The sequence below is a fragment of a genome, unplaced genomic scaffold, assembly GCF_019419815.1.
Source record: "Pyrus x bretschneideri cultivar Hongxiangsu unplaced genomic scaffold, Pyrus_bretschneideri_v1 Contig58, whole genome shotgun sequence".
NCBI lineage: Eukaryota > Viridiplantae > Streptophyta > Magnoliopsida > Rosales > Rosaceae > Pyrus > Pyrus x bretschneideri.
The window spans coordinates 1812992-1828015 of record NW_025999796.1 but is presented as its reverse complement, the minus strand read 5'-3'; the positions used below and the strand labels follow the sequence as shown (position 1 = coordinate 1828015).

General features: G+C 37.9%; 1 protein-coding gene across 1 annotated transcript; it reads left to right on the top strand.

Annotated features, from left to right (window-relative positions):
• Positions 1-285: 285 nt before the first annotated feature.
• LOC103937982 (5-methyltetrahydropteroyltriglutamate--homocysteine methyltransferase) lies at positions 286-5260 on the top strand. The gene is made up of 12 exons (XM_009347965.3): positions 286-567; positions 910-1263; positions 1363-1450; positions 1550-1677; positions 1767-2158; positions 2241-2404; positions 3174-3254; positions 3346-3512; positions 3617-3722; positions 3830-4080; positions 4161-4362; positions 4596-5260. The coding sequence occupies exons 1-12, from the start codon at positions 452-454 to the stop codon at positions 4971-4973; spliced, it is 2427 nt and encodes an 808-aa protein (XP_009346240.2). The 5' UTR covers positions 286-451; the 3' UTR covers positions 4974-5260.
• The last annotated feature ends 9764 nt before the right edge of the window (positions 5261-15024 follow it).

Here is a 15024-nt window from a genome sequence, read left to right as displayed (position 1 = left end):
AGTCACACGCCATGTGTACAATTTGTACAACACGTGGCGTATGCCATGTATGCCTTGACACGTCAAAACTTTAATGCATTGGTGAACATTTGTTTTTTTTTTTTTACTGAAATTTCGATGTCTACAGGTTCAAATATTATAGCTAAATTCATAAATTTAGTCACTCAGAATTATAGTTTGGTGATATTTTTTTTCATTTAGAAATAAGAAGTCTTAAATTCGAATATTTTCAATACCAAATTAGGATATGTTTCTTAGCCAAAATCTTCTTCCCTTCAATGTAAAAAGATGGATGTACTAAAAAAACAAAATTCATAAATTTAAACCTTCGCCACCCTAAAAGCACCACTGTGCACGGCGTTGCCACCTTGAATCCCTCCAACTCCCACAATAAAAAACCCATATAGAACCCAACCTTCCACAATCCAGAGACAATTTTGAGCTTACAAAAATGAACCAAGTGTCGTCAATTAGTTTTGGGTCTTATGGCTCTCTCTATTTCTCAGTTAAGCGTCCCGCTTTTCTTCGCTGTACCCACCACCTCCATTTCCACACTACCTCTACCAGGCATTTACACTCTCCTTTTCTGGGTTTTCCATTTCTCTCGTTTCATAGCTTTTTCTGTATTTTTTTTGTTTGCTTTTGGAGTCTTTTTCTATCTTAATTTTGCCAAGGAATGATGGGTTTGTTTGCAAATTAATGAAGAAAATACTGGAATTTTTGTTTTAATTTATGGCTTGTAAATGTGATATCTGTCAGTGTTTTTCTTTCCACTTTGATTGTTTGAATAGACTTTGATAGGAAGGACCATATGCAAATGGGTCTTTTCTGTTGCTCTTTTGGCTTTTGTTAGCAACCCAAATAGGTGAACTTTACTTTCTTTGATGACATATGGATACGGCGGAACAGAGCGGTGGCCTCCCACATTGTTGGTCTTCCCCGCATAGGACCGAAAAGAGAGCTCAAGTTTGCCTTGGAATCTTTCTGGGATGGGAAGAGCAGTGCCGAAGAATTGCAAAAGGCGGCTGCAGGTCTTAGGTCCAGCATTTGGAAGCAGCTGGCTGATGCTGGTATTCAGTATATTCCAAGCAACACCTTCTCGTACTATGATCAGATGTTAGACACCACAGCCATGCTTGGGGCTGTACCCCCTAGGTATGGTTGGAAACACGGCGAGATTGGCTTCAAGACCTACTTTTCCATGGCTAGGGGAAATGTAAATGTTCCTGCTATGGAAATGACCAAGTGGTTTGACACCAACTAGTAAGTGATTAGTTATGCATCTCATAGTATTTCAATGAGTTTTGGTTTGAGTTTATAAATTTTCTTAATGGAACATGTACCGTGTGTCCTTTTGTGCAGCCATTACATTGTCCCTGAATTGGGCCCACATATTAGGTTCTCTTATGCATCGCACAAGGCAGTGGATGAATTCAAGGAGGCCAAGGCTGTAAGTATTCCTCAATTGCAATATCGTCTTGCCTTTTGTTCCAAGTTCTTTTGTTTGAATTGTTGACTCATTTATAGTTGGTTACAACTTGCAATGCAGCTTGGAGTGGATACAATTCCCGTCCTTATAGGACCTGTATCCTTCTTGTTGCTATCAAAACCAGCAAGGGGTATTGAACAATCTTTTCCACCCCTCTCCCTACTTCGCTATATTCTTCCAGTTTACAAGTAACTGACTTTACCTTTTCTAAAATATTTATTTGTTTGTATGTTGCCCGTGATTGAAATTATCTCTACTAATGATTAAAACCATGCAGGGAGGTTATGGCTGAACTAAAGGCAGCTGGTGCTACCTGGGTCCAGTTTGATGAGCCCGCCCTTGTATTGAATCTAGATGCTAATCAATTGGAAGCATTTACTCATACGTACATGGAACTAGAGTCATCTTTCTCTGGTTTAAATGTTCTGATTGAGACATACTTTTCTGATGTTACTGCTGAAGCGTACAAAACAATTACCTCTTTGAAGGGTGTTACTGGTTATGGGTTTGACCTGGTTCGTGGAGCAAAGACCCTTGATCTGATTAAGGGTGGATTTCCTATTGGAAAACACCTTTTTGCTGGAGTGGTTGATGGAAGGAATATATGGGCCAATGATCTTGCATCCTCCGTCAATATCCTGCAGGCTCTTGAAAGCATTGTTGGAAAAGGTCTTATTCATAAGCGCATTCTTTTATAAGAGAAGGATTTTCAGTTGGCTGCATAATCTGATCCAATATGATTTTTTGACAGACAAGATTGTGGTTTCAACATCCTGCTCCCTTCTCCACACTGCAGTTGATTTAGAGAACGAGACTAACTTGGATAAAGATATTAAACCATGGCTTGCATTTGCTGCCCAAAAAGTTATTGAAGTAAATGCCTTGGCTAAAGCATTGTCCGGACAGAAGGATGAGGTAGTTATATAATATCTATTTTTTATCTGAGGCATCCACAAATTAGAACTTTAATTTGGATGAGGACTATTTCTTATACATCCATCTAATAATTACTAATTAGTCTTAATTTATTCTTAGAACTTTCATAAATCCCGAATAACACCTAGCAACTATCATTACTACCCCAATTCAGTATTAATGTTTGTGAACCTTTAGTCTCATTGAATCCTTCTGTCACAAATTTCCCCAACTAAATTAATAAGGTGAATTATTGTTGGAAGCCTAATTTAAGTATATATGTATGATCTAATTCATATGACTCCTATACATAAATTTAAAAAACTCTTTCCAAATTATTATAATTGTCTCCCTTGGTCAAAGATTTCTGTTGGTCATATCCTAGAAGATCATTATTTGTATGCCCTCATGCCTCTGTGCATGAAGTACAAAATTCAACCAGTAAATGTCATCTGTTCTTGCTTTACTTTTGATCCAGTAGCGTTTTGAAGTTGAAGTGTTTGACCGATAACTTTTATGTGCAATATTTAATGTTTGTTTATCTACAATGTTGTTGCCATTGTTCCATCTAGAAGCAGGTAACTTAATGGACCTTAAAATTGACCCTGATCAGTGCACTTGAATTCCTATTATATATAAAATCTGTACAATCAGAGGGAGAAACTATGTATGATTCTGTGTTAGAAAAACGTTTTTGTAATTCTTCAAAGCTTTCTTGAGGATATGTTGGTTAGTATTTTTTATCTTGTCACTACCAATTCATTTCCAGGCATTTTTCACTGCCAATGCTGCAGCTCAAGCTTCAAGAAAATCCTCCCCCAGGGTGACGAATGAGGCTGTGCAAAAGGCTGTAAGTTTTTGAGTTTTTTATGTTTAAATATCTTAAATTGACATGCTGTGATTATCTTTCACTTATTGGAGTATCATTCTTTCTTGCACAGGTTGCTGCTCTGAAGGGCTCTGACCACCGCCGACCCACAAATGTGAGTACAAGGCTGGATGCTCAGCAAAAGAAGCTGAACCTTCCAATTCTTCCAACAACAACCATTGGATCTTTCCCTCAAACAATGGATCTTAGAAGAGTGCGCTGGGAATACAAGGATAAAAAGTTGGCATACTTGTCTGGAAGTTTGTGTTGCCGCATACTCTGTTATTTTCTTATTAATTTTTAATCTGACAGTAGATACTAAACCAGTCACTATATCTTCCTAGAATCTCTGAGGAAGATTATGTCAATACAATGAAGGAAGAAATTAACAAAGTTGTCAAGCTTCAGGAAGAGCTGGACATTGATGTATTGGTGCACGGAGAGCCCGAGGTGAGTTCCCTAGATCGAATGCTTATGCGCTCATATAGCCCATGTTTTTGTTGTAAAAGGAGGGTTTTTGATTCTTGATTATATTTGCCAATGACTTGCCAACCCAGAGGAATGACATGGTTGAGTACTTTGGAGAGCAATTATCTGGTTTTGCGTTTACTTCCAATGGGTGGGTCCAATCTTACGGTTCTCGCTGTGTAAAGCCACCTATTATCTATGGTGATGTGAGTCGCCCAGATCCCATGACAGTTTTCTGGTCATCTCTAGCCCAGGGAATGACAAAGAGACCTATGAAGGGAATGCTCACTGGACCTGTCACCCTTATGAACTGGTCTTTTGTGAGAAATGACCAGCCCAGGTAAGAGTACAAGCACATTGATTTCATGTAATTTTTCGTTTGTTGTTCTTTCTAGTGTTTAACACGATGTATGCTTTCAGATTCGAGACCTGTTATCAGATTGCTTTGGCCATGAAGGATGAGGTTGAGGATCTTGAGAAAGCAGGAATTACCGTGATCCAGATTGATGAGCCTGCTCTAAGAGAAGGTTTGCCTTTGAGGAAGGCTGAGCAGTCTCTCTATCTTGATTGGGCTGTTCACTCCTTCAGGATAACTAACTGTAGTGTTCAGGATACAACTCAGGTTCCTTTTCACTTCTCTACCATTTATTCCTGTTTGTAAATCAATAGTTCCGATCATATTTTCTTAGACTTCAATACTAGATCTTATAAGTGCTTTGACTAAAGACATTATGTATCAAAGAAACGAATACAAAGAGATGACTTCCAGAAACGAAAGACTGAATGCATATTAACATAGCATGAATGGCCTACTTAATGTCGGAGTGTAATGCTTGGACTTATTGTATTGGACAGATCCACACCCACATGTGCTACTCAAATTTCAATGACATAATTCACTCAATCATTGACATGGATGCGGATGTGATCACAATCGAGAACTCCAAATCGGATGAGAGACTGCTCTCGGTCCTCCCTGAGGGACTGAAGTTTGGTTCTGGCATTGGTCCTGGTGTCTATGATGTCCACTCACCAAGGATCCCGTCAGACATGGAACTCAGTGTCAAAATTGAGAATATTGTTAAGGTCCTTGAGAAGAACATCATCTGGGTTAACCCCGACTGTGGTCTCAAGACACGCAAATACTCTGAAGTCCAGCCTGCCCTCAACAACATGGTTACTGCTGCCAAGTACAATCGGAAGATGTTGGGCATTCAGGCAAGGAACGAATGAGCTGAGGGCCCATTTTGGTTTCAGCTTTGAGACGGGAAATTTTGTCCCTTTTGTTGAGTTTTTCCTTTTATGTCTGCTCTGTTGCCGTTTATCATCTTTATATCTCCATATGCTCTCTGTATTTTCTTTTCTCCTTTATATTTACATTTTTGCACATAAAAATCGTTACGTTTTGATGCCTGCAGATTTTCTCTTTGTTCAATTGTACCTGTCATATTGGTAGATATGCAGTGAATCGTTTGCTTGTAACGCTGCGATTATGTGATGATGACATAAGATGCTTATTACATAGTGAATGTGGAACGTAATCACACTTGAGGAAGTGAAGAGTTCCATCATAGCATGGGACGTTGGGCGGCCCTCTCGCTTCAGTGCATTACAACCTAAATTCTTTCAGTTTAGGCATTTTGGTAGGTACATATGTAAGGTATCCGTGCCCTGTTGATACTAGGGTCGGGTACGATTATTTTCGCATAGTGTTTGCTACTGGTGTTCTGAAACAGCTTTCAGTAAATTCAGGAAATTGATAGCAATTCCAAGCCACAATCTCAGCATTCATACTTGTTTACAACAATGTGTGATGCATGAGTGTAAGGAGGGATACAAGAGTGTGTGGCTCTTGGTGGAAGAAGGATAAATTCAAAAAAAGGTTTAACAGATTAAAATACTGTGAAGAATGACTCCTTAGTTTTAGGAGTACTAACTAGCAGGAATGCCCGTGCTTTGCTGCAGGTTTTGAAACTATAACCGATAACAGACATGAATAATATCCACAGAAAAATTAAATGAAAATCCTGCAGCAATACAATTGCATTCTTAAATGTAGCAATTTAGACAACCCACGTTTTACCTAAGCAACACTCACAAAACCACAAACAATCCCAGAAAAGACACTAACTTTAAATCAATTCAAGTATATTAGGAGCACGTTTGCACTCAATAGAAGGGAACCAGTCGAAAGCAAATCTGTAGCTCTTCTAACTTTTCTATTTGGAATTTGTGGGCAATAACACTAAAAGCTGTGGAAAAAAAAAATAAAACAAAAATTTCACAAATTATCAAAATAAAATTTAGCAAAAAATTGCCAATGAAAAGCACACATTTCAAGACAATCAAAATTAAAAGCAGGAAAAAGTGAGAGTAGTGTAGCAGGCCGATGTCTGACTCGTCATGAAGAGCTTCAGTCACTAATTCTGGCAACTTGGATGAAAGAGCTTCGAGAGAAAAATAGGCATTATCGCAACTATCTTGAGAAGTGAATTTCACATCCACAACTGAAATTTCAAAACCCACCATAGAAGCAACATATGAAAACAACAAAGAAGAAATTTAGTTAACTTTTCCATAAAATGAGAATCCACCCATAGACGGGCATTCCTTAAACAAATTTATTTTTTGATCATTACTATCCTAACCAAAGCAATTTCCAACTTGATAAGAGCATATTTATGCGACTTTGTTATCTTATTTCTTTGCATTTACTTCGTTAATTTCCATTTTTATTTTGGTAGTTTATGTTATTTTCATATTATTGTAGGTCCAGTTGGTAAAGATGACAATAAATAGTCAAATGGAACAATTTGGAGCAGTTTTGGATTTGGATTAGATAGCATGCGTGGATAGCATATGGGCTGGACGTTTTTGGTGTTTAAATGGTGCTAGATATGTGCTAAAATCTGGAGAAATTAAAGTTGAGGCTTGGAAGGCAAGGAGTTAGACAAGAAGGGGGAATCCTAGTTCGAGAGGAAGATTATCTAATCCTATCTTATCTTATCTTATCTTATCTTATCTCCAGTTGCAAGAAGGAATCCTAATCATATTGCAACACTTTCTACTTGATTTTTAGAGTCCTAAAATAACTCAAAAACGCCAAAACCCTTTCCTCCTTGGATTCAGCCATTTTCCCCCTATATATATGAAGTTCTTGCAGAGATTAAGAGTGTGCCATGCATACCATTCATCCATTGAAGTTGCTGGAATTTTCAAAGTTCTTTCTATCTTTATTTTAAGTTTCAATGTTTATTTTAGATTGCTTTTTAGTTATGATGAACATGTGTAAGTAAGTTTCTTTTTAGCTAGAGGTGAATTCGAAGCCATGATCATATGTTTTATATAAATTGATTACATCCAGTTATTGTTTTATAAAACATGAATGCGATTTACTTATCTGCTTTATAGAGAACTTATTCTTGTATGTTTATTAAGGGTGCACACTTAGTTTGCATGCATGGATTTGATGCTAGAATATAAGGGAATTTCACCTAATCTTTATGAACTTATATTTGCGAGTAGTAAAAGTCACTAGTCATGATTGAGTTAAGTAAATTCTTGGCAGGAGTATCATGCTTTTCATAGTTACGAATGTTTCATCAATGCTTATGATTTTCACAGAACCTAATGATCTTCGACATGTATCTCTATCATGCTTTTCATAGTTATAGAACTTGAGGAGAATAATTTGATTGCGTCGCTGAGTCGAATTCAATGAACCTAGGAAAATCTGAGAGTTAATTTGTGCAGTTCACATTTAATTTGGGGTATTGTCATTCATGGTTTATAGAAATAATAACTGGAAATCGATTTGTATGCATATGTTTCATGTGTGGAGAATAATCCTCTAGCTAGCCTTTCACCTATATCTCGTACAAGACCTAATTCGTTTGCTACAATTTACTTTATTTTTGTTAAAATTCGTCCCAAAATCCCCCTCAGTTCTTATTTTGTGTTAGTCTAGCTTAGTTTTCAGTTTTTAAGTTTAATTTGTGTTGATTAGCATCCCTTCTAATCCCCAGAATAGAATGATCCCTACTTATTCATACTACGATTGCATAATTTATAGGGTTTAATTTGTGTGTTAGTTTCTATCACATCAATTTTGGCACCGTTGCCGGGGATTAGTAAAATTGCTAATTACTCTGTTTTTTTTTTCTTTTGATATTTGATTTTGTTTTATTTGTTTGATTTTAGATACTAGAGAAGCAAGACATGGCAATTGCTAATCTACAAACTCAAAGGGCGAATCTTATTTCTCTTATGTCACAGCATATCAAAAGGTCCAAAATGCAAAGAGTAGGTACATTTGGTGTGTCCTATAGGCAAGGATATCAAACTAATCAACATCCTCAATTAATTGAGAATGGAGGTTGGGATAGTGTCAATGATTGGGGTTATCTTGGCCATAATCAATCAAGGAACAACTTGTTTTCCAACACTTACAATCCAGGTGGGAGTGATCATTCAAATTTTATGTGGAGGGAATCTCAACAAGTTCAACAAGAAGGATATTGGCAGCCATCTGAGAAGTTTTATTCAAGACCTATGATGCCACCACAGCCTCCCCCACAACAATCCCAACCAAATTCAGGCTCGTCAATGGATTATGATAAAATTCTTCAAACACTAACTTCTTTGACTCAGGGTTTACAAGACCAAGCTAAAGAGATGGGGGACATAAAGAATCAAATTGGACAGATAGCAAAATTCATGGGACAAATTCGAGAACAAAGCGAACTTTCTAGGTCAACCAGTGTCAATTTGATGGGAGATTTTGAAATCACTAAAGCGATCACTTTGAGAAGTGGTATGGAGGTTGCAGGTGATTTAAAGGTGTCCAACCATAGCCTAGAAGTAGACAAAGAGGAGCTGTCCAAAGAGGATGAGGAAGATTCAGCCATGGCAAGCTTAGAAGAAGCCTTACCGCAGCATCTAATCATCCCCAATCTTAGTGCCACAACCACTCTAGCTCCACCACCATCCAATTCTAGTAAGGTTGTTCCGAATTCAATTCTTTCTAACCTTATTCTACCAAATGTCCCTTTTCCTTGCAAGTTTTTGCAATCCAAGAAAAAAGAGAGAGAGAGAGAGGAAGACATCTTCAAGACCTTTCTAAAGGTGCAAGTTAATATCCCGATTCTTGATACAGTAAAGCAAGTTCCAGAATGTGCTAAATTTTTTAAAAAGGTTTGTACAACAAGAAGAAGGATTCAAGAGAAAGAAATGGCTGGGAATATCTAGAATTCATCAAAGAGGATGTACTTGAGACAACCATCCCCGAAAAAGTTGGATTTTATGACACGAGACAAGTCATTGCCCTCACACCAAATCTAGTCGAGAGCAACATTCCTGAAACTTTCGAAGTAGTGTTTGTCCTTGAGTTCTTGTCGCAGCACATAGGTAAGTCACCTCCTCAAATTTCAATTTCATTTTCAACTAAATGGAGGTGTTGTCCGGATCATTTCAATCTAGAATTTAAACAATTACCAGATCATTTCAAGTATCACCTTCCATTCAAAGATCAACTCCATGTCGCAGGCCATAGTGAGAATTAAATGGAGGTGTGGTCCGACTGGAAGACGTTAAAGCAAGCGCTTATTGGGAGGCAACCCATGTGTTCAAATAAAGAGACATTGGAATTTCCAACTCCTACAACCAGATTTGCTCTCTTTTACCCTTCTCTTTATTGCTCTCTTTTAAACAATTAACAGACTGTTTTTCATGACTTATTTTCGAATTTCACCACCTATCACTACTAATATTGTTATTCACTGTTTTAAAGTGTTTTATTGTGTGTCATATAACAAAAATATAACAAAAATTTGAAAGAAAAAAAATCAAAAAATTTTGAGAAAAATACCAAAAAGAGTCGTTTTTGTTGCTTGTTTGTGTCTTAGGATACCTTCCAACACAATGATGAGGATTTGGTTTTTAATTGCATGACTGTTAAAGAAAGTTACAAACATGGGTGGAAGTTTGATATGCTACTTGGTTAATACTTAATTGTACTTTTCATTTACGAATTCACATGTAATCACAAAGAAAAAAAATCAGTTTTTGTAACATACTTGAAGGAAGAGACTCAAACTAACGCTACAACTCTGTGAGACTTGAGCCGATTCTTTGTTTGGAGAGTTATTAATCTGTGATATTCTTGGTTTCTAAAGTCCTTGTATGATCTCTTTATTTCTTTGCTTGGTTGCTTCTTAGAATGCTTTTTCATCATTTTTGTTCCAAATACTAGAACTCATGTCTATTTCATTCAAAAAATAAAATTGATTGCATAACAAATAACAAGATGAAGTTTAGTTACCACCACAGCCAAAAAGCCTTATCCCTTGCATATGTATTGTAGGTTTAACCCTTTTGAACCTTATTGCCTATTTTCTTTGTTAGCCTACATTATCCCTACCTAACCTAGTATAGGAATATTCATACCCTTATTCTTAAAGAATAGTGAAGCATGCCTTATTGGGAATTCCTTTTAATCTACGATTTGCAGAAAAATAAGTATGGGAGAAGAATTTGTTCTTTTGAATCCAATAAAGTACTGTGTATCTTTCAAAGAAAATAAAAAGAAGCAGAAAAAAAAAGCAGAAAAAAAAAAAGTAAAAAAAAACGAAAAAAAAAAAGTTGAGAAAGAAGTGAGAATGAGTTCATAAGTGTTGGTTGTTGAAGAATGGTCCAAAAATGTGAATATGACCCTAAAGTTGTACGAATCTCCTCTTTGTGTTTAAGTTGGGTGCTGCAATCAAAAGTTGAATTCTAAGTGTTGATTTCAATACTTTGCTTACTATCACTTTAAGAACCTTTGTTTATCCTTAACCTTTCTTTGTTAGCCAATACCTTAGCCCCATTACAACCCTTATACTTTTATCTTGATTTTTATGTGTTTCAATATGTGGAGTTTGAAATTGGTACGAGTATATGGAATCCCTGGTTCTTGCTTCTAAGTAGTGACATTCAATTCATTGAGATCATATACATGTTTGTATTAATAATTCCAGAAAGTGTCTTCTTTGTTATAACATATGTGAGTGCTAGTCTACATGTTTACATCAATCCTCTCACATATACTTAGTATAGGGAGTGTAGTAAAAAAATCTGTGTGAAAATAGAGAGTATATCCGATGAGGTATTGAGCGAATTCTCTAAGGCATGTTATACTTTCAAATGTTGTGTTAATTGATTAAATGCGAGCTAGTGAGTGCTTACTGCGGATAAGATAAGCTTAAGAGTAAGGATGGCTAAAATCTATGTGAGTAGTGATTTTTAACACGTCATGTTTCATTGGAAATCCTTGAGGCAATTGCTGAAAGGTTTAGGTTTTGTTTTGTTTTCTTTGTTTTGCTTGGGGACTAGCAAAAGCTAAGTGTGGAGGAATTTGATAGGAGCATTATGCGACTTTGTTATCTTATTCTTTGCATTTACTTCGTTAATTTCCATTTTTTTTTGGTAGTTTATGCTATTTTTGTATTATTTTAGGTCTAGTTGGTAAAGATGACAATAAATAGTCAAATGGAGCAATATGGAGCAGTTTTGGACTTGGATTGGATATGGGTTGGACGTTTTTGGTGTTTAAATGGTGCTAGATATGTGCTAAAATCTGGAGAAATTAAAGTTGAGGCTTGGAAGGCAAGGAATTAGACAAGAAAGAGGAATCCTAGTTGGAGAGGAACATTATCTTATCCAATCTTATCTTATCTTATCTCCAACTGCAAGGAAGAATCCTAATCATATTGCAACACTTTCTACTTTATTTTTAGAGTCCTAAAATAACTCAAAAACGCCAAAACCCTTTCCTCCTTGGATTCAGCCATTTTCCCCCTATATATATGAAGTTCCTGCAAAGATTAAGAGTGTGCCATGCCTACCATTCATCCATTGAAATTGCTAGAATTTTCAAAGTTCTTTCTATCGTTATTTTAAGTTTCAATGTTTATTTAAGATTGCTTTTCAGTTATGATGAACATGTGTAAGTAAGTTTCTTTTTAGCTAGAGGTGAATTCGAAGCCATGATCATATGCTTTATATAAATTGATTACATCCAGTTATTGTTTCATAAAACATGAATACAATTTACTTATCTACTTTATAGAGAACTTATTCTTGTATGTTTATTAAGGGTGCATACTTAGTTTGCATGCAAGGATTTGATGCTAGAATATAAGAGAATTTCACCTAATCGTTATGAACTTATATTTGCGAGTGGTAAAAGTCAATAGTCATGATTGAGTTAAGTAAATTCTTGGCAGGAATATCATGCTTTTCATAATTACGAATGTTTCGTCAATGGATTTTCATATAACTTAATGAGATTCGAGATGTATCTCTATCATGCTTTTCATAGTTAGGGAACTTGAGGAGAATAATTTGATCGCGTCGCTGAATCCAATTCAATGAACCTAGGAAAATTTGAGAGTTAATTTGTGCAGTTCACAGTTAATTTGGTGCATTGTCATTCATGGTTTATAGAAATAATAACTGGAAATCGATTTGTATGCTTATGTTTCATGTGTGGAGAACAATCATCTAGCTAGCCTTTCACCTATATCTCATACAAGACCTAATTCGTTTGCTACAATTTACTTTATTTTTGTTAAAATTCATCCAAAAATCCCCCTCAATTCTTATTTTGTGTTAGTCTAGCTTAGTTTTCAATTTTTAAGTTTAATTTGTGTTAATTAATATCCCTTCTAATCGCCGGAATAGAACGATCCCTATTTATTCATACTACGATTGCATAATTTATAGGATTTAATTTGTGTGTTAGTTTCTAACACACCCCGACCGAGGTAGGAGCGTGCTGGCCGTCACACAAAGGCGACGTAGCCATGTGCACGTGCGGAAGCTAATAGAGTAGTAATATAAAAGTACGAATAATTAAAAACTAGCATTCAAGTACTAGAATAAGTGCTAGTTAGTGCGATACAAATTCAGAGCAGGTCTATAGCAGTCCAAATAAAATAACAACCGTAGTACGCCCGAAGGCGAACCTACAATGTGGAGTGTCTGTCAGAACGCCGAAAAGCTCGCAAGGGAAACCACCGCAACGGCTAAGCAACTAGAACCTGGAGGGGCGCAAAACAAAAGCGTGAGTGGGCAAAAACAAAGCTCTTTGAAAACCATTTAGCAAAACACAAACTAACCCCTCGCCGTAAAACCTGTAAACGTCCCAGAAAATAACATATGTACGTATGTATAGATATGCTCAAACATGCTCAAGGGTATGCCAATCATGCTCAATCTATGCTATGACAAAATCTCCTAATGATATGCAAGTGCTCAGGTGTGAATCGTATCAATCACACAATCCTCTGACAACCGGAGTCACCTAACGCGACCTGTACGGCTGTATATAGAGCTCAAATGTCAATCTCAATAACTAAACCTGCCCACGAGTCGGAACCACCTAAGGGTCTGTACGACAGGCCTGGGTGTAACATGTATATACGCTCTAGTGCTACGATCACGTGAAGGCTGTGCGAATAATCGCGGGTCACCTACGAGTCGGAACCACCTACTGTGGTCTGTACGACAGGCCTATGCACCTAACTTGGATCCAAGCTGAGCGTATGGTGCGGGAGGTGAACAACACGTGAAGGACTGTGCCCTACTCTGGGCGGGAGCACTAACACCGGGGGTGCAGGTTATGAGCTCTCTAATCATCTCTAACCACTATTTAATGCAATCGTTAATTAACGCTTACCTGGCACTTACCTATGCCTCCACAGCACCCACACATAAATATATATGACGTATGCATATGTATATGTATGCCACAAATGATGCATGCAACGATGCATAAACGATAAATAATAAAGTACATGGCATAAGGCAAATAACCCTTTTTAAATCAATTTCTGGGAATATAAATGTATATAGGTATATACGGAAAACAAAAGCCCACTCACTGGTATGTAGAAGGGTCGTAGCCCCCCTGCCTCGAATGTGCACGCTCGTCCTCGGGATACGTGTCACCTGCAACAACGATCCAAGTTCGGCCAACTTTGAAACTAAGCTTTCCCGACGTCCAAATTCACCCAACGAAGCATTCCCAAGCTCCTTGAGGTCTCCCTAACACAACTACAAGCTGAAAATGGTATGGTTGAGCTCGCCTCGACCTTACGAGTTGAATAGTGTCTTTGGTTTCCTCGATCTACTAAGATTTGGGTGTCTTTGTGTGTTGTCCGTACTGTTTCTAAGGAGAAGGGAGGAAGAGAGCACGGGAGAGACAGAGAGAAGACAGAAGGAGAGAGAGAGAGAGACAGTGTCTGTCTGTGGGAGTGTGTGTGTGGTCCAACACATGCCACCCCACACCAAAACAACCCACAACGTGACAAAAAAAACGACCAAGGGCAAAAAGGTAATTTCACACGTGCGTTTAATAATCCCGGGACGGGATGTCACAACCTTCCCACCTTAAAAGAATTTCGTCCCGAAATTCAAAACAACCAAACAGCAGCCCCTACTGGCCAAAGAACAAACGAGGGTACAAATCCCTCATTCGACCTTCTGTCTCCCACGTAGCTTCCTCGACGGAATGGTTCCTCCACAAAACCTTCACTAATTTCACTGTCTTGTTCCGCAGAACCTTCTCCTTCCAATCGATGATCGTCACCGGTTCCTCGTCATACGTCAAGTCTGGGTTAATTTCCAACGGTTGAGGAGGTATCACATGGGATGGATCAGCAACATAATGTCGGAGCATAGACACGTGGAAAACGTTATGCACTCTGGCTAGCTCCGGAGGTAACTCCAACCTGTAAGCTACCTCACCAACTCGCTCCACGACCATGTATGGTCCGATGTACCGTGGACTTAATTTGCCTTTCTTCCCAAATCTCACTACACCTCTCCACGGCGAAAGCTTCAAAAATACCCAATCTCCGACCTCGTACACCCTGTCTGTAGCATGCCGATCCGCTAAACTCTTTTGTCTGTCTTGTGCCGCTTTCAAATTAGTCTTGATTACCTGGACGTTCTGGGTAGTCTCCTCAACGATCTCCGGACCTACTAAGACCCTTTCTCCGACTTCTGACCAACACAACGGTGTGCGACAAGCTCTACCATACAAAGCCTCAAATGGTGCCATGCCAATACTTGAATGAAAACTATTATTGTAAGCAAACTCCATCAAATCTAACCGCTGGTGCCAAGCGTCACCAAACTGCAACACCGAAGCTCGCAGCATATCCTCTAAGGTCTGTATAGTTCTCTCTGACTGCCCGTCGGTCTGTGGATGATACGCCGTACTATAAAGTAATCTCGTGCCCAA

What these genes read in the sequence shown, in the direction of transcription:
- LOC103937982 (XM_009347965.3), top strand. Translation starts at nt 452, where the DNA reads ATGAACCAAGTGTCGTCAATTAGTTTTGGGTCTTATGGCTCTCTCTAT. An exon ending in GTGAGAAATGACCAGCCCAG is followed by an intron (nt 4,081 to 4,160) that starts GTAAGAGTACAA and finishes GTATGCTTTCAG; the next exon opens with ATTCGAGACCTGTTATCAGA. An exon ending in GTGTTCAGGATACAACTCAG is followed by an intron (nt 4,363 to 4,595) that starts GTTCCTTTTCAC and finishes TGTATTGGACAG; the next exon opens with ATCCACACCCACATGTGCTA.